Source organism: Amphiura filiformis, chromosome 2 (assembly GCF_039555335.1).
Source record: "Amphiura filiformis chromosome 2, Afil_fr2py, whole genome shotgun sequence".
In the NCBI taxonomy this organism is placed as follows: domain Eukaryota; kingdom Metazoa; phylum Echinodermata; class Ophiuroidea; order Amphilepidida; family Amphiuridae; genus Amphiura; species Amphiura filiformis.
Genome location: NC_092629.1, coordinates 74,364,515 through 74,384,960, shown reverse-complemented (window position 1 = coordinate 74,384,960; position 20,446 = coordinate 74,364,515). Strand labels below are relative to the sequence as shown.

The 20,446-nt window shown below is 41.6% G+C and overlaps 2 protein-coding genes across 2 annotated transcripts; both read left to right on the top strand.

Annotated features, from left to right (window-relative positions):
* The first annotated feature begins 9,692 nt into the window (after nt 1–9,692).
* Nucleotides 9,693–13,600, top strand: LOC140143000 (uncharacterized). The gene is made up of 4 exons (XM_072165030.1): nt 9,693–12,016; nt 12,126–12,429; nt 12,790–13,066; nt 13,152–13,600. Exons 1-4 carry the CDS (start codon nt 9,693–9,695, stop codon nt 13,598–13,600), a joined length of 3,354 nt encoding a protein of 1,117 aa, XP_072021131.1.
* A 4,542-nt stretch (nt 13,601–18,142) lies between these two features.
* On the top strand, nt 18,143–19,348 carry LOC140142982 (uncharacterized protein F54H12.2-like). The gene has a single exon (XM_072165012.1). The coding sequence runs from the start codon at nt 18,143–18,145 to the stop codon at nt 19,346–19,348; it is 1,206 nt and encodes a 401-aa protein (XP_072021113.1).
* The last annotated feature ends 1,098 nt before the right edge of the window (nt 19,349–20,446 follow it).

Genomic DNA, 20,446 nt, shown 5'->3' with positions numbered 1-20,446 from the left:
ATCCCTTTTCAATCATGTGTAAGGTAGGAAACTAATTAGCCCATTACTCAGAATAGCAATTTGGCAAAAATATCAAGGTATCATTTACAAAATTTTCCATATTTTGAAAAGTATTGATGCTATGTATATAATTTTGGTATCATTTTAAAGCTTATTTTCTAGTGCTTATATTTTTATTCAAATCATGAAATGTCAAAAAATGTGATTTGTTCCAGGTTTTGTCAGAACGGGTCACATATAGCATTTTGCAGTAAATAGCTATCTTCAATAGAGAGCATTTCACAGCAAGCAATCAGCATTTTGCTGTAAATTTGCAATTTGCAATAGATAAAATTTTGCAGTAACTTAGCCATCTTCAGACAGTAGATAGCATTTGCAGTTACTCTGTCAAGACTGTCATTGCAGTAGATAATATTTTACAGTAGCTTTGCTATCTTCAATAGATAATAGTAACTAATAGCTTTTAATTAGTAGATAATTAAATCTGGTCAACCAGAAAACTCACTTTTGGTTAGATGGAATCACCGATGTTTCGGCCAAAACCTTTGGCCTTCAGCTGGGTGGATGATTTAGGGTCATCCGAGGTCAATCGATGAGGAAGTTGCTTGATGACCCGATCCCAACCATGTGACATTAACTATAACGCCCCCTCCTGTTGAAGGAGCTTAATTCCATCTAACCAAAAGTGAGTTTTTCTGGTTGACCAGATTTAATTATCTACTAATTGATCAAATCCCAGATGACTGAAAGTATACACAGTGTAACTAATAGCTTTCTTCAATAGATAACATTTCACAGTAACTTTGTTACTTTCAATAGATAACAGTTCTCTGTAACTTTGCTATCTTCAACAGATAGCAATTTGCAGAAACTTAGTAGATAGCATTTTGCAATAACTTTGCTATATTGAGTCAGTAGATAACAGTTTTCAGTAACTTTGCTATCTTTAGTAGTTAGCATTTGTGACCAGCTCCAACAAAACCCGGAACAAGTCCCTAGACATGTTTTTGAGTTCTAGGCCTTTAAAGATGACATTCCCATAAAAAAAAATCAAATTTTGAAATTCTTAATTTCATGATATTAGACTGTGGGAAATCAAATTTATCCATATCTTGAAAAGTATTGATAATTTTTATATAATTTTGGTATCATTTAAAAGCTCATTTTATAGTGCTTACATTATTATTCAAACCATGAAATGTCAAATATGCGACTTGTTCCTGGTTTTGTCAGAGCGGGTCACATTTCAGTAAAATTGCTATCTTCAATTGATAGCAGTTTGCAGTAACTTTGCTATCTTCAGTAAATAGCATTTTGCAGTAAATTTGCTATTATTAATAGTTAGCATTTCTCAGTAACTTTACTATCTTCAGTAGATAGCATTTAACTGTTATCTTCAGTAGATAGCATTTTGCAGTATCTTTGCTATCTTCAGTAGATAGCTTTTGCAATAACGTAAGTGTCTTCAGTCAGTGGATAGCATTTCACAGTAACTTTGCTGTCTTCAGTAGATAACATTTTGCATTAAATGTTTATCTACTGAAGATAGTAGATAAGATTCAACTTTGCTATCTTCAGTAGATAGCATTTTATAGAAATTTGCTATCGTCAGTAGCTACCATTTTGCAATAACTTATCTTCGGTAACACTCCACGCTTTGCTATCTTCATCAGAAAGCGTTTACAATAAGATTGCTGTCGTTAATATTTTTTCATGTAAATTACTCTCAAATAGGTAGCCTTTTACACCATAGACAACATTGTATGTACATCCCTGGCTCTAAATTAAAAACCTATCAAATAAATTGATATTAAACAAGGTTTTAGCTAAAATAATGTTCCCTTGTTAGACTCCACTGGTTGCCAGAGTCAAGATTCATCAACTCAAATTTCTCGGCCATATACTGCGTCTTGAAGATGGCGAGCCTGTGAAAGAATATGCGCTTTATATTCCACCACATGGGAAGAGGAAACCGGGACGGCCGCGCACACTGCTAGCACACTTTAGCACACTTACAGTATGTCCAGCACCTCCTGGGAGATACTGAAGGGATGCTGCAGCCAAACAAAATTGTTTCACTTGCCCAAGATCGCATTAGTTGGAGAAAGCTTGTAGTCGCCTGCTCCGCAGCCGACTGATGATGATGATGATGATGTTAGACTCAATTTACAAATATTTTGAAAATGAACCCTAAGCAAGTCAAACAAATCAAAAACCCAGTTTACTGCTCTTTATCATCAAACGCATTGCACCTGACACATGCCCTGCAACAAGAATTATTTCTCACAGTCATGTATGCAGCATAAGTAGTTAATGATGGCTTTTTTGTACGCTAGGTCAAAGGTCACGATGACGTCACTTCCGGGTCAAAGGTCAACCGAGGTCAAAGGTCATGGGTCAAAGGTCACGATGACGTCACTTCCGGGTCAAAGGTCAACCGAGGTCATGGGTCAAAGGTCACGATGACGTCACTTTCGTGTCAAAGGTCACTTCCGTGTCAAAGGTCATCAAGGGTCAAAGGTCGATTTGCATATTCATGAGGTGGGCGTGGCTAATTAGCATATGTGAATATTTATGAGCTGGGCGTGGCTAATTAGCATATATGAATATTTACGAGCTGGGCGTGGCTAATTAGCATATATGAATATTCACATATGCTAATTTGAATGAATATTCACGAGGTGGGCGTGGAGAAACGTGACGTCACGAATATGATAGATATGACGAAAGAGTCGCTTTTGTTTTATTTAATTTAATTTCAATGTAATTTATTTCAGTTTAATTTATTTCGTTTGAATTAATTCATTTCATTTGAATTAATTTATATCAATTCGGGTTTTTTTCATTTCGTTTTAATTAATTAATTTCGTTTGAATTAATTTAATTTCAATGTAATTTAGTTTCAGTATCATTTATTTCTTTTCAATTAATTCATTACATTTTAATTTATTTCATTGGGATTAATTCATTTCGTTTTAATTCATTCGATTTCAATGTATTTTAATTCAGTTAAATTTATTTCATTTGAACTAATTCATTTCGTTTTAATTCATTCGATTTCAATGTATTTTAATTCAGTTTAATTGATTTCATTTGAATTAATCAGGGTTGGCCGGTTAAAAAGTGGTCAAAACCATTTTGATGCTACAAAATCAAATTAAACTAAGGAAACTTTACCCCACTTGACATAAAATACAAGTGCCAGTATCATACGAGTGCAACAAACAAACAAATTGATGTCACTGTTAGGCATACTCCATATAGTGGCGATGCTAGAGTTTAAATCCATTAGCCTAATTATAAAAAGTTTAAAAGCAATGTCACCCCCCAGTTGGTTTTAGTTTTCTTATTAACATGTCCATGTTGAGACTAAGTTATTTGGCATAAATCTCTTCAAAGGACTACAGAACAAGTTTCAATTTTTACAGTTCCAAAATATTTCTTATCAAAGTTTCATGTAAAATATACCCCACTGTTCACAATCCTCATAGTTTAATTTAATTAGAGGAACGGTACTAGTAATTTTTCATATCATTCATTAACATTTGCTGTTTAAGTACTTGGCGTTTGAAGGGACATTTTTTATCTATATTTTCTTAATTAATGATTTATTTATTAATTAATTGATAAATAAATCATATTATTCTATTATTATCCAAGTAGCGGTTATAGTTATGTTATAGTTATACATGATACATCAACTTCATTTAACTCTAACATACAAATTAGGTTTTGACCAGATTTGACCAGTTTTGTCCGGTCTTGGCCGGTTTAAATCTGGTTTAAACCGGACAAAGCAGGTTTTGACCGGTCAACCCTGGAACTAATTCATTTCATTTTAGTTCATCTGATTTCAATGTAAGTTAATTCAGTTTTGATTAATTTCATTTGAATGAATTCACTTCGTTTGAATTTATTAATTCATTCGTTTTATTTCGTTTCATATGAATTGATTTTATTTTAATAAAATTCATTCCATTCGAATTAAATCATTTCAGTTCATTCAATGCATTTTATTCCAATTCAATTTATAAAATTGTTAATAAATATTAATATGTTAATTTATAATTATATAAATAAATCGAAGCCTAGGCCTAGTAAAATAGACAATTAAGTTAAACTGAATGAAACAAATAAAATGTTAATGCGAAAATTATTGACCATTATATGATATCAAATGCTGGACAGTTTCCTGTTTCCTGTGACCATTACGTAACTCTAACTTTACACAGCTCATACGTCACGTAGGGTAGGTGCAGGTAATATGGGACAGCAGGTAATATGGGACACCTGTTTTCATTTTAACAAAAAGTAGCTTAGAGAAGGTAAACACTTTAAGTTGATTTGTTAAGTGTTTAGAGACATCAATTGTGCTTCTAGAAATGCAGTTTTGGAGTCTGTGTATCAAACTCTTGGAAATCAATGCCAAAAGAGTGAAATTGCCCAAAAATTATGTCGTTTTTTTGGCCTGATATAAAATCAATGACGTCACATTTTATGATTGTGTATCCAAAAACTCTGGTACTGAGGGGCATTTGTCATTTTTATGATCTTTAGGTGATGGGTTAAGCTTATCAGCAGGTAAAATTCCACTGACAAGTGGCACTTTCCTTTTATAAATGATTATTTTCTCTGATTTTCAACTGAATGGGTGCAGGTAATATGGGACACATAGGAAATTGTGTGCATTGTCAATGCAAAAAGCAAAACTATTTAGAAAATTGAATTTTCTTGTAGAAATTTGCATTTAACATTCAAAATCATGTAACAAAAATGTTTTTAGAACAAAAGAGTGATTTTCTGAACTTTTTGATTTTCACCATAGAGATAACACAGTGTCCCATATTACCTGCACATGCAGGTAATATGGGACACTTGACGATGACGTAATTTTGACGTCATAGCGTCCAAACAAACATAAAAACAAGGTAACATTGCCTGTTTTATTAATCTTAAAGGACAGGTTGTTCATCATAACAATCTCTTGTGGGCATATCTTCTTTAGTTTTTATGCAAATAAGCTAAACGTCCTTAATGGTCCCATATTACCTGCAGGTACATACGTCACATATAACAAACACAACTTGTTTGATATAACAACAAGTAATGTAAACATTTAGGTTCATTTAACTTAATTATAAGTATACCTATATGATATATCAGCATGATCGGCGATCTTTCCGTGCATAGAAACTCATAGAGACCATTTATATAACTCCAGCAAGAAAGTTTAACTTTACCAAACTCAATTTTTAAGTTTCACATTTCACATAAATACAGTATAGGTCTACCGACACTTAGGCCTAATAATACAAATAAAGGTTTGTTTTTTTAATAAAAGAAAAAAACAAACGCAACTTGTTGCTGTTGTTGTTTTTAGTAGTAGTATAATTTATAGGCCTATAATAGATAAGATATATAAAATTAGTTTAACATACCGTGTGTCCCCTAGAAAATGACGTCAAAACATTGTATTCCTCCCGGGTATTCCTGTAACTCTATTAAAGTTGCTAATAAGATGAATTGAAATAATTATCCATAATTATTATCCATGCATGTTCACCATCAGTACTATCCCACCTATTAATCGTGTACAAATCCATCAGTTAAAGCTTATTATAACCATAAATTACTTCCATGATATAACGCAGTCCACTTTATCCTATAGTATGTACATGCATATAGGCCTACTATGTACAATGCGTGCTGCTCATGATGATGTCTTCAGAAGTTGTGAAGTGATACCAAGGGGGTGACACTAAATTCACGGTTGTTCTATTAGCAACGCAAAATCTATGAAAAATTCAGCTGGTTTACTAGCTAGAAAGTGAGGCCAGTTATCGATCCGTTATAGCTCGTTATGAATAATTCATGTTCGACCCCTTGGATCATGTTAATTGAGTTTGGCGAATGACAACGTTGTTAGTTTTGCGAACTTTGCCTGTTCAATGAGAGTATAGCGCGCCCCCAATACATCTGGGCACAAATCACGCGAAAACGATCCAGTTTAATGAAATGGCGGACGGGTATTCCCATCAGGCACCAGTATGTTTTTTCAAAGAAAGTCTACTAATTTGATATGAAATGACATTTTGCAATAGCAAAGTCAAAATTAGGACTTGCTGTCAATAATATGAAGGAAATATGTGACAGAGGCAAGGTGGGAAATACAAGTAGTATTTAAGTTATAATAACCTTTGATACCCGACCTGACCTTCCATCATGGCGCCATGATTTAATTGTCTGATGTATTTCTATTATGCTCTCAAGTAAAATAAAATACCAATCTGTACTGTGCAGACAATGTTACTTGGCTCCCAGCATGAATTATTGATTTTATACGGAGGTAAAGAAATGCACAGTGTATGTGCATGATGTGCAAGCATACTCCAAATATTTACGGTAAATCTGAATAGTGGTCACATGTTGCATGTCACATGTTCGGGAAAACACGTGGCAACATTTTAAGATTTCAGGCTTGTTTACTAGTTAATTGCCATTTGTACTCTTTATTATTTATCTTTGTTAATTAACATATATTTTCAATGCTGATAAATCGTGGTTGGCTGCCCATGATATCTGTTAAATTCAATGTTTTATGAATATAATTCTACCACGCAGAGGGGGTCACGCAGCAGAATTTCACATCACCTGACTTAGCTAGATTTCGAAGCTCTGCTCTTCAAATTCATGTAAATTTCAAAGTTTATACATTTAATATGATACTAATTTTTTGTTATAACCAACTGGTACACGAAATATACTAGCTTATCACCTATACAGAAAGGTGATTATCAGCCTTCACTCAGCAAATTGACATGCCCGGCATATATGCAGCCATTCTCCGCCTGGATAACATGACTGTCGCCCTCAATACGTCTGGGCACAAATTTAAATAAGAATACGCTATTTACATATCAATGCGGCCTCATGCTAATTAAAGCTGCCCCATCCAGGAGTTCATCTATGGTGATACCAGTGTGTTACAAACTACCAATGCAATTATTACCCATCATGCACCACGTGAATTGGTCGCTTCATCGGAACTCTTATTCGCGGGTTCTTATTTTAACAACGTAAACCAATGACAATTTAGGTGGCTTGCGAGTGAAGCGTGTCCGAATCTGTAAACCAATAAGGGGTGGTGCAATAATTATGTGTACCCCCGGGGGGTGAATTCTCAAAATGGTCTGCCAAAAATCGCTTGCCCCCCCCCTCTGACCGTGCCAAAAATCTTTGCCCCCCCTTTCGACGTGCCAAAAACCTTTGCCCCCCTTTTGATGTGCCAAAAAATCTTTGCCCCCCCTCTTTACACATGCAAGATTTTGGGAACCCGAATTTAAAACCTTAAATTGTCTTATCATATAGTGCGAGCGCAGCGAGCAGGAAATTTTGCATATTTGAACGTGTTCCTAACGTTTTCCTACGCCTTTTAGGGCGTAATATAGAAACGGTGCCCAAAATATCTGTGCCAAAATTGCTTGCCCCCCCTTTCGACCTGCCAAAATCGCTTGACCCCACCTTTTGACCTGCCAAAAATGCTTGCCCCCCTTTTGGCCTGCCAAAAATCTTTGCCCCCCTATAATTCACCCCCGGGGTACACATAATTATTGCACCACCCCTAACGAATTGCGAGTAAATCATGTCCGTATCTGAGTGTTTATTAACCATCATGCTTCACGCGAATTGGCCGCTTCATCGATACTCTAATTCACGGGTTTTTCTTTTCAACGTAAACCAATGACAATTTAGGTGGCTTGCTTGTAAAGATAAGTCCGTATCTGCAAAAACCGATGCTTGTGTTGCATTATATAAAGGCATGAACCAAAAGATTTTTTCATTATGATCTTGGATTTACCGGTGCAGTGGAATGGACGGAACCATGGACCCCGGGGGGGGGGGGGGTACTCAGTACAAATGACTATACGGGGACGTGCCGCAAACATGGGTAGCATTTTCGGCCTTCTGGTATATCAATGACCCCTTTTTCAAAGCCTATTTTGGTATATGAATGGGTCCTTTTTCAAAATGTTCTCAATTTTTTCGGAAAACAGCTCAATTTTTCCATAATCTAGCCAAAATTTTCAAAATTTTCCCAAACTTTTGGGAAAATTTTTAAAAACTAAGACAATTTTGGTTAAATTCGGCTGAAAATTTTGACTTTTGGTATATCAATGGGTCCAAACTTCTTGAAAAATTGGTATATTTATGGGTCCACTTCCAAAATCTCAGCGGCACGTCCCTACCAAAACCAAACTTGAGTACCCCCCGGGCCATGGACCCTATGACTGAGGACGAAATTAGTAGGATTGACAATGTGGATATACTGAACGCTATCATACAAGAGGATGATTGGCAAACGGATGCTACTCGTTTGGCATATAATACTAGAATTCTTCAACTCAGGGAAATGGAAAGGGATGGCACAGACCCTGTGGGGAATGTTCCGATGGACTCTATGGCGGGTGGTGAAAACCCAGTGCCTGTACTGCCTGATGTGGATGAAACTGTAAGTGTATTCAACTTCTTTTAAATACTAGGTCTAAGATAAATAGTCCTACACTAATTTAGACCTAACTGTAGGTCTACTATTTTCTCTTAATTGTTTCATCTTGCTAAATAGGATATAACATATCCTATTTACCAAGTAGAGGTTGTAAACTTATGATTATTGTATTAATCACACTCCCTGCGTGCATCGTGTATCCTACCCTATGCACGTATGGACTAATTAATGGACTATGATAGCGCGCCATCTTTCGTTACAAGTGGATAAATAATAGGCCTATATATTGAGGGCTCGCTTTCGATTAACAAGTAAAATTTTTTGATCATTATACGAACTATACTTAATGTTGTAACTATCACACGGCGTGACTCAACGGTAACTATAGTTTATCGATAGAACAACTTCACATAGAAAATTTGAGAAAACATGGATGTAATGTTGCTTATCGTGTACGTACAGTTCAAATTCGCGAAATTCGTGATTAACTCTGAAAGTATCCTTATTTTCAGCACTCACTTCACGATTTCAGATCACATTTGTTATTTGTTATTAATTAAAGCGCATCCTCTATGATTAAAATCATAGCTTTATTAGGGGCCTACTTTTATTTTACTATTAGGCCTAGGCCTATAGGTCTTTATTTCTATTTCCAATCGATTGATTTTACTTTTTTTTTATGTCATAAGAACATTATTTCGGCATTTTATTTAAACTTCCTCATGATTATTTAGCACGGGTCATTCGTGTCGTTGTTTTGCGTGCCATTCAACTGATTAAGATTCTGATAGGATCGTGGGTCCCATAGTCGCGTTTAACGGTTTAATCGTAAAATGAATGAGTTGTTCAACGTTTAAAAAAGTCCAAGACAATTACTCAAGCAATCAACTATTTTGTTTTGTTTTTATTAGATCGTTGTAACCGGGAGTCGTAAACGCCCCGCCGAAAACAGTGTGGATGATTTGCGTGAGACTGAAGAACAGCGAGAAGAGTCGGATGACCTGTCCCGATACTACAACATCGAGGCCGTGAACACGAAACGCGTCAAAAATACAAGGCCTCGGCAACGGATTACCGACTGCGACTGAGAAATTTAGACGAAGTAGCTCTGGATGCCTTACCTCTGTTGTCTGGGATTATAGACGATGTACTGCAGAACCTGACTCTCGGTATCCGTCCCAGAGATATGGTGCGAATTATCCTGCAAGCTCCCGGTTTAGATAAGCCTATAGCCCTACCTTTCATCAAGAAAGACGATCTCACTATAGATAGATTCATGGCTAGGGTAGAGCACGTGCTTCAATCGAACAAGGACGTGAAATTGAACAGCGACATGGACATTAATTTCGTGCATATGGAAATGCCGGAAGGGGGGAGATCGGATAGACCGATGTTTCAGACCTGGGAGGAGAAGAAGAAAAAATTGTACTGTATCGTACCCATCTCCAACCAGAGCGATAACATGTGTTTGGCCCGAGCTATCGTAACCGGTAAGGCGAACCATGAACTGAAATCAACGGGACGGCTTTGGAGAGATATTAGGAGAGGTGGACACCACCAAACGACACGCGCTACGGCTCTCCACGAGGAAATCAAGATGCCTTTTGAAGCGTGCGGATTAGAGCATGTAGAAGCTTTCCAGCGAGTCGTCTCCGACTATCAACTCGTGGTCGTTTCCAAAGAACAGTTCGACAAAATTATATGGAAAGGGCCGTATAAATCTAAAGGAATCTATTTGTTGTACAACAACCACCATTTCGATCTCATCACCTCCATGTCGGCTTATCTGAACAGGAATTATTGGTGCCACGAGTGCAAGGTTGCATACAGTAACAAGACGCGTCACGAATGTGAAAAAACCTGTAAGGTATGTCACTCCGGAAATTGTCAGTCGAGCGATGAGATCGAGGCTTGGACGTATTGTAACGACTGTAATCGGTACTTCAAATCACCCCAATGTTACGAGAATCATAAAGCGGACGGTTCCAGCATCAAGAAGTTCGGTACGATTTGCATCCAGTACTACAAATGCGAAAAGTGTGAAAGAGTCGTCAACAAAAAATACCTCCAAAAAGGTAAAATACACGACTGTACCGATATCTGGTGTCGCGTCTGCATTGGAAACTTTAAGGTGGGTCACCGATGCTTTATCAAAAAAGTGGAAGTTAAGGAAAAAGAAGAGAACCCGTTCAGTTACATCTTTTTCGACGTGGAATCTCAGATGGAGACGGGAATACACAAACCATGCCTCTGCGTCGCGCAAAAAGTATGCGAAACGTGCGCCGAGCGACCGATCGAAGATACCTGCGACTTCTGCGGCGATGACAAGCAAGTCGTCTTCCGAGGAAAAGATTGTATGGAAGAATTTTGTCTATGGGTTCTCAAGAATGAACGCCATAAAGGCGCCAGATGTCTGGCTCATAATTTAAAGGGCTACGACGGGTACTTTATCCTCCAGTATTTGTACGACAATAACGTCAAACCCGACGTCATCATGAATGGGGCAAAAGTCATGTCCATCACCGTACCCGAATCGGGCATCGTCTTCAAGGACAGTTTAAACTTCTTCCCCATGGCTCTTTCCAAGCTTCCGAAAAGTTTCGGGATCCAAGAGCTTTGTAAAGGATTTTACCCGCATCTGAAGAACACGAAAGCCAACGAGAATTACAGAGGGAAGCTACCGGACATGGAAGATTTCGATCCGGAGGGTATGTCCGAAGCGGGGAAGAAAGAGTTCGTAAAATGGTACGAAGACGAAAAGAAGAAAGGAAAGGAATGGGTTCTGCAAGATGAGTTATTGAAATACTGTATCAACGACGTCGATATCCTTCGAAGATGTTGCATGCAGTTCCGGACCATGTTCATGGAGGTGACCAAGACCTGTATAGAAGATCCCGGGGTAGACCCTTTGAAAGACCCCATCACCATCGCAGCAGCCTGCAACTTGGTATTACGCCGCAACTTTTTACAACCCCAAACCATCGCCATCATCCCTCCTCACGGTTACGGACCCGGCCAGAATTTTTCTAGGGATTCTATAGTATGGTTGAATTACGAAGCGATGAAGGATGACTGCTATATCCTACACGCCATGAATGGCGGGGAAGCCCGGCTATACTCAAGAGTGACTGCCGATGGTATTGATCTCGAAAAACGTAAGATCTATTCTTATCATGGTTGCCTATTTCACGGATGCAGGTCCTGTTTCGACGAAGATACCATCAATCCCATCTCGGGGAAACCAATGGCCGAGCTGTACAGGAAGACTCTGTTACGTAGGAAACAATTGGAGATCAATTACCCCGATTACGAGATCGTCGAAATTTTTGAACACGACTGGAAAAAGGCGTGGAAAGATCTACCCGACGACGTGAGAAAAAGGATCGACGTTTCCCGCCATCTGGAACCTTTGGATTGTAGAGAAGCGTTGTACGGTGGTAGGACCGAGACGAACAAACTCTTTCACGAAGTCGCGGACGGAGAGATCATCAGATACCTGGACTTTACGAGGTAAGTCGATCGATCGATTCAAAATAACCTTTGTAATTGTTTGTTTTTTATTCATTTAATTTTTTAATGTATTTAATTTTATCGATCTTATTTTTGTTCTTTGAATCAGCCTCTATCCATGGACGAATAAATATAGCGAGTACATCGTCGGTTTCCCAAAGATCTACACCAACGATTTCGACGACGTATCGTCTTACTTCGGCCTGATTCGATGCACGGTCCTGCCGCCGCGATGGTTGTTTCATCCCGTATTACCCGCCCGATGTCACGGCAAGTTGATATTCGCTCTGTGCGGTACGTGTATGGAAGAGAAACGGCGGGCCTACTGTCCTCATTCGGACGAAGAGAGAATCATCCGAGGAACGTGGGTAACCTTGGAAGTCCAGAAGGCCGTGGAGATGGGCTACCGGATCGTGAGTACCGAGGTGGTTTGGCACTGGGAACGACGCGCTGTGTACGATAAAGAGACAAAACTGGGGGCTTGTTTACCGAGTATATCGACCGATTCCTCCGATTGAAACAAGAAGCTAGCGGGTACCCCGACTGGTGCGTGACGCCGGAAGACAAGGAGCGATACGTCGAAGAGTACTACGAAAACGAAGGGATCCAACTGGACCCCGAGAACATCGCTAAGAATCCCGGCATGAGGTCGCTGGCCAAGCTGTGTCTGAATGGTATGTGGGTGAGTATCATCGCTGATCAGGCATGTGACTTTTTTTTTTAAATAGATAAAAACAAATTCTTACCGTGATTTTCTTCCATTGTTTTTACAGGGAAAATTTGCCCAAAGATCCAACCTGAGTAAGACGGTTATACACGACGATCCTTCCGAAGTGTACAAGTTGTTGACGGACGATACCATCACGGTCGATAATATCAGACTCGTTAACGAAGAGGTTGTGGAAGTGACGTATAAAGAAGAAGGAGCTTTCGCCAAGATCAACCCTAAAACAAACGTCGTTATCGCGGCCTTTACGACCTGCCACGCCAGACTCAAATTGTACGAAGTTCTGGAACAATTGGGCGATCGCGCCATGTACCAAGATACGGGTAAGTTTCTAGTTTTTATTTTGTTTATGATCCGTATTTTCAAATTATATTTTTCTTAACTACTCTCATGTTTCCGTCATTTCAGATAGCGTCGTATTCCTCAGTCGCCCGGGAGATTGGGAGCCCCCGACCGGCGATTATCTCGGTCAATTGACGGACGAGGTCGCCCCGCACGACGGGAACCATATTACCGCTTTCGTGTCCGGCGGTTGTAAAAATTATTATTATACCACGGATACTGGTAAAACTACCATGAAAGTGAGAGGTATCACCCTCAACGCGCGAAATTCAAAACTGGTCAACGCCTCGACGTTGGAACGAATGGTCAAAGGATTAACGTTACACGGTGAAGGGGAGAGAGTGACTGTGACGGATCCTCGCAAGATCGTGCGTAACGTCAAGACCAAGAACATCGAGAGTCGCGTCTTCAAGAAAGATTACAGGGTCGTGTTCGACAAGAGGTGGATCTCCGACGGATTCGACACCTTACCTTACGGTTACGGGGTAGATAAAGAGGCTGTCAAAAGCGATTAGTTTCGCGTCACGATGGAGGTCGAGAACGCACGCTCGCAACAATGTCTCTGCAAAGATTCTCTGAAAAAATACTCCACCTTTCCCATGATTGGACTGGCTCTACTCCTCGTCACCAACGCTGCATTGACCGTCACTCAACATCGAGAGGGTACTTCCTTTAATTTGTGCCACAACTTGACGCTACCGTTCGCGTCTTACCAATCGATTAACGTCGATAAAGTTAAATTTCGAGAAGAGTCGACGCACTGTCTCCCTCAACACGCGCTTCACCTTGGAGAAGATATATACCTCAGCGTGTGTCATTTCCGCGGCAGTGTGCGCGTAGATATCAGACGGTTCGTAGGTGACGTGGAGAAGGAAGGTATTCTTCCTACTATACGAGGTATTTACCTGTCTATCGATCAGTGGAACGCGTTGAAAAGGAACGTAAGTTTCGTAGACTCTGCTATCGAGAAACTATCATGGACGCGAGACTCGCCCATCCCTATACGGCCATCGTCTCTGGACCTACGGGTTCTGGGAAAACTCAATTCGTCAAACGACTCATCGCGGAAGGGGATAGGACGGTAGACGGTCCGCCCGATAAAATTATATGGCTTTACGGGGAATACCAATCCGCGTACGACGATATGCGAAAATCTTTCGAGAACATTCAATTTATAGAAGGATTTCCCTCCGATATGGAATCTCTGATCGACCCTAACTTCAGGAATCTAGTCGTCATCGACGATCTCATGGCCGAATTGTCCGGAGATACCAGGGTGATGAACATGTTTACCAAGACGAGTCATCATCGTAACATGTCCGTCATCTTTATCGTACAGAATCTATTCTTAGCGTCCAAACAATTCCGCACCATCTCGCTCAACGCGCACTACATGGTTCTCTTCAAGAATCCCCGAGATAATTCGCAGATTATTCACTTAGCCAAACAGATCTTTCCCGGACGCGTCAAGTACGTGCAGGAGAGTTTCATGGACGCTACCAAACAGCGGTACGGATATCTACTGGTCGATCTGAGAGCTACGACTCCCGAAGATTTAAGACTACGTACCGACATCTTTGAAGGATTGAAACAAACAGTCTACATTCCCAGAGTATAAAAGTGACGGTCGCGATTAGAATAACTCTTCGAGCATTAACATGTCGAAGAGAATGAAGCAAAACGCCGACGCTCTTCGGTTTCTGAGTATATGCAATCCTCGTCAGAGGAAAGCCGTCATACAGCACGCCGACAACGGTCTCATCGATTCCTTGTGCGAATGCGCGTTGAATCTCCTGAAGGGACACGTCAGACTCAATCCGAAACAAAAGAAGAAACTCTCGTCGCACAAAAAACGCCTGCGCGCTCTAACTAATAAAAAGGTCGCGCGCAAGAAGAAGAAGAGCATTCTCACGCAACACGGCGGATTCGTCGGAGCATTCCTCGCTCCCGTTTTAAGAGCGCTCGTACCTCTGCTTCTCAAGTAAAGATGTCCACTTTAAAATACTCCAAGAAAATGATTCTGATCGATCCGCGGGAACTGGAGAGGGTCAATGACCGCGTCCAAAAAATGACGATGAAAAAATAGGGGATACGGAAAAGGACATGAAGCGCACACTGGACCGCACCGATCTTTCCACGCACGATATGATGCGACTCTACCACCAGACGTTGCAACGGTTCCTTAAAAAAGATAAACGTCGATCGAAAGAACCTTTGAACATTACGGTCAAACCGATGAAGAACGAAGAAAAAGAAGAAGAAGGGGAAATTAAGGAAGAAGCTGTCAAGAACGTCGACGAAGCGATGGAAAGGGAACTTTTGGAAACCGTCCCGGCCTCCTTCAAGACCAAAGCCAAGTCTCTCATGAACAATCTCAAACGAAATCGGTCCAAAGGCTATCTGGATTGGACCCCTTCGGGAGAAATCATCGCGTCGGGAAGTAAAGTCGAGGGCTCCAACTTGGTCGATCTCATCCACGACTCTCTGAGAAATCGTAAAGGATACGAAGATCCCGTAGGGTGGAAATCGTTCAACGAAGCTATAGCGCTCAACAACGTCCCCGAATCTTTAATCGCCAATACCAAACGACGCGATCTTTTGAGGGAACGGAAATCGATCGTCGAAGAAAGCACCCCGAAACGGAAGCTAAGAAAATCCAAGAAGCGTCGTCAGACTTTCCCTCACGAGGAATTGTGGGAACTTTATTAATCGATATTTATTTAAAGTAGTAGTAAGATTAGCGATAATCCGTAGAGTAGAATTTAAATGTGTCTTTCAGCGATTCGCAATGGATGCCTACTTGAAACGAATATACTACGACCCGTCTAGTTCCGGTAGTTTGGGGGGCATCGATAGATTGTACAGAAAGGTTAAAGAAGATGGCGTCGGTTTAACGCGTAAGGACGTCGAGAAATGGCTCCTCGCTCAAGACGCGTACACTTTACACAAGCCGGCGAGAAGACGATTTCCCAGAAATAGTTACTTTTCGGACGGCATCGATCAGACGTGGCAGATGGATCTGGTGGAGCTTCCCGGACTGACTAAGTTTAATCGCGGTTATAAATTCATTTTGACCTGTATCGACGTGTTTTCCAAATACGCCTGGGTAGAACCTCCGAAAGACAAGAAAGGACAGACCGTGGCCGCGGCGTTGAAAAGAATTTTCGATCGCGGAAGACAACCCACCCAAATTCAGAGCGATAAAGGGAAGGAATTCCTGAACACCCACGTGCGCGCATTGTTCGAAGAAAAGAAAATACATTTTTTCACCACTCAGAATCCCGATACCAAAGCTTCCATCGTGGAAAGGTTTAATCGGACTTTGAAAAGTCGAATCTTTAGACACTTGACGAAAACGAACGGATCCGAATATCAACGCGTCTTGCAAGATGTGGTGCGCGGGTATAACGACGCCTATCACAGTACTATCCGAAGAGCCCCAGCCAGCGTCAACAAGGACAACGAAAGCGCCGTGTGGAAGACCATGTACGGACACTTGCTTCGAAGAAGACGTAAAAAGGAGAAATTGTTCAATCCCGACGATATCGTACGTATTTCCACGGAGAAACTTCCATTCAGAAAAGGATATCTACCTCAATGGTCGGAAGAGTTATTCGTCGTATCCGAGAGAATCGATAGAAAAATACCCGTTTACGTATTGAAAGACTTTAACGAGGAGGAAATCGAAGGTACATTTTACGGTTGGGAGATTCAAAAAGTAATCAAAGCCAAAGGCGATTTATTCAAGGTGGAAAAAGTTCTCAGAAAGAGAAAACGGAACGGAACGACCGAATACTTCGTCAAGTGGTTAGGTTGGCCTGATAAATTTAACAGTTGGGTCGTGGATCTTCAGGATATCGACTAATACATTTCAACACGATAACATGGCGGTCGACGAGTTTTACGTCACGTTGCCGAGTAACAGCAGCTTCGACTATTACCCCTCCAACACTCTCAGCGATTTTACCACCAAACTATTCAAACCCATCGATCTATCCGGCGAATGGGAAGTAGCTTTGACGGAAATCAGCTTTCCCCTTTCCTACTACAACATCACGGAACCTTTCAACGAAATCTTCTACAGCGGGGATGGGTCGGAATTAAACTCCGACACGATACGGGTGCCGCCGGGTTATTACAACGATCTGGATGAGTTGTCCTTAGCGGTGCACGAACTTTTAAATTCGCTCGGAAAATCCAACATTAAACTGGTTTTGGACAAGAACACTCAAAAGTCAGCGTCAAACTAAAAACAACGCCTTCATACAATTTCACCCGGAACTCGCGGCCATGCTAGGATTCGTGGAGAAGGGTCACGGTTTACTGTCATTTCGTCTCCTACGTACTCACGAGGCCAATCTACCGATCGATTTAAACGCCGGTATGTACTCCCTCTACCTGTACACGGACATCATCGAAGACCAGATCATTGGCGACGCGTTCGCGCCTCTTTTACGCATCGTTCACATGGATAAAAAAGGTTCCGGAGACGTCGTCACGCGGACCTACCAATCCCCGCATTTCGTAAAAGTTCGAATGAAACATTTCGATACTATTACCGTACGCGTCAGACGAGATACAGGTGAGAAGATCCGGTTTCAACGCGGAAAGATCGTCGCCAAACTTTGTTTCAGACCCGTCAAGACCAAATACTTTAAAAGGTGACATGGTGGGCAGGCAGTACGGTGGTTACGTTCGGGGAGGGAGCGAAATTCCGGTGTTTAGGGGTTCCAGGATGCAAAGAGGATACGGGTTAGGAAGCATCCTTTCCGGTATGTTCCGTACGGCTATTCCTTTCCTGAAGAGCGGGGCCAAAGCGTTGGGAAAAGAAGCCCTACGTACTAGCGTGAACATCGGTCAAGACGTATTGAGAGGACAGAATTTTAAAAAGCGGCTCGTCGTCGAGGTCTCGAAACGGTGAAGAACATCGCCAGGAAGAAGCCATCGAGGCAAAAAGGTACAAAACGCAAGCGGAACGGAAAATCGACCATTTCCTCGCGAGGCGGGATCGCGAAAAGATCTAAAAGAACTCCGGATATCTTTGACCGTTAATCAACATGTCAGTCGCTAATCATCACTCTTGCCCCTGTTCCAAGTCCGAAACGGACCTGTTCAGCGTGCCACCCACGCAGATGGATATCTTGAGCAGTCAGTTTGTGGAATTTAAACCCCTCAATTCCGTGACCGGCGACGGGCCCCTGGAATTTACGGTACCCGGATCCCCGGACAACTACTTGGATCTCTTCCAGACTCAACTGTACTTGCGAGTGAAAATCGTCAATCCCGATGGAACCAATCTACCCGCCAATGCCCTGTGCGGACCCGCCAACCTTTTTCTCCACTCTTTGTTCAATCAAGTGGACGTCTACTTGAACGATAGGATGGTGAGCGTCGCTTCCAACACGTACCCTTACCGCGCCATGATCGAGACGCTGTTGACGTACGGTTCGGACGCGATGAAATCTCAACTGACCAGTTCGCTCTTCTACAAGGACACCTCTGGTCGGATGGACGTCGCAAATCCAACCGCTGCCGATAATCAAGCCAACTTGGGTTTGAAGAAACGATACCAATTTACTCAACAAAGTCGAGTGGTGGACATGGTTGGAATGCTGCACGCCGACATCTTCTGTCAGGAAAAATTTCTGCTCAACGGCGTGGAACTCAAACTCAAACTTCACCGAAGCAAGAACGCATTCTGTCTCCTGCGCGCCAATGACGACGACTTGGATGCCCAGCCCGAATACAAGGTTCAGATTATGGACGCTACCTTGCTGGTTCGATCCGCCAAACTTAATCCTACCCTGACGATGCAGCACGCCAAAGAGTTGGAACGAGGAGTCACCGCCAAGTACCCTATACGAAGGGTAGATGTCAAAAGTTTCTCCATACCTCAGGGGAACTTGTCTTTCGTCAGAGAGAGCCTTTTTACGGGACAATTACCGAGAAGTATCGTCTTCGGTATGGTCGATAACACCGCCTACAACGGAACGTACCCCCAGAACCCGTACCACTTTAAACATTTCGACCTCAATTACGCTGCATTGCACTGCAACGGCGAGACGATCCCATGGAAACCTCTCAGACTTCGTTTCGACACTCCCAACGCTAAGGATCATATAATGGCGACCAGACCTTGTTTCAGGGTACTAACATCCTGCACAAGGACCACGGAGTACCTATCGATCGTGAAGAGTTTGCCGACGGATACAGTTTGTTCGCCTTCGACCTTTCGCCCGACGCTTCCGACGGAGCTCATTTGAACCCTATACAGACCGGTTCGATTCGTCTAGAGCTACAATTTCAGAACCCGCTGCCCAACACCGTCAATCTCATCGTGTACGCCGAGTGGGATTCCATGGTGGAAATTAACAAATCGAGACACGTCATCGCCGACTTTGAACGTTAAGGATGGATACGGTAGAACTGCTTCGCAACGTCGAATCGGACGACGTCGTTCGTCGAACTTTCGGAGGGGTCCTACCCAGGGACAAACTACCCGACCGTATCGAAACATTTCCCGTCTCCTTCATCGTCAATACGGACAGTAGCCGAGAAGAGGGTAGCCATTGGGTGGTGTTTTACCTCCAAAACGAAGATTACGGGGACTTTTTCGACTCTTACGGTAATTCTCCCCCATCGTTAGCCGCGGAATTTGAGGATTTTCTACAAAACAATGTCAAAAATTATTCTTACAACGATAAAAGATTGCAGGGAGATTTCAGTACCGTATGCGGACAATTCTGCCTCTTTTACCTATATCATCGATGTCGCGGTTACGATATGCGCGAAATTACCCGCATGTTCCATAAAGACGCGGACATCAACGACGTTCTGGTCAACGAGTTTGTGAATTTACAGTACGATGATAATCAACACGTACTCGACGGGGATTATATCGTAAATCAGATTGTACGACCTTTTAAGAAATAGAATTTAGTTAAAATGCATGCGTGTAATCATTGTAGATAGTTAATAAACAACAAAGAAGACAAAACCGTGTTGATTTTTAATTTTTTTTTATTAAAGAATCGTTTCTAATTCGTTATTATCTCCTTCTTTATCCTCCATTGCCCGTATGGCATCGTCAATCTTGGGCGAGGCATCTTTCAAAGCCGTCCACTGATCCAGGGTCAGATTTATCCCTTTTCGTCGAAATCCGGCCGTCCATTCTTGGGTAACGGGGTGTCTGGAGTAATCTCGGATGTTCACGTACATTTTACCTTTAAAAGATTGCACGACGACGAAACGATCGCTGTCCGAAATGGGAACCCTCAATATCTCATCGGATAATACAGTTGGTCTCATCGGGCGCTGTTCCATGGGGTGTGGCTTCTTATACGGCGATGCTTTTTCCCGTT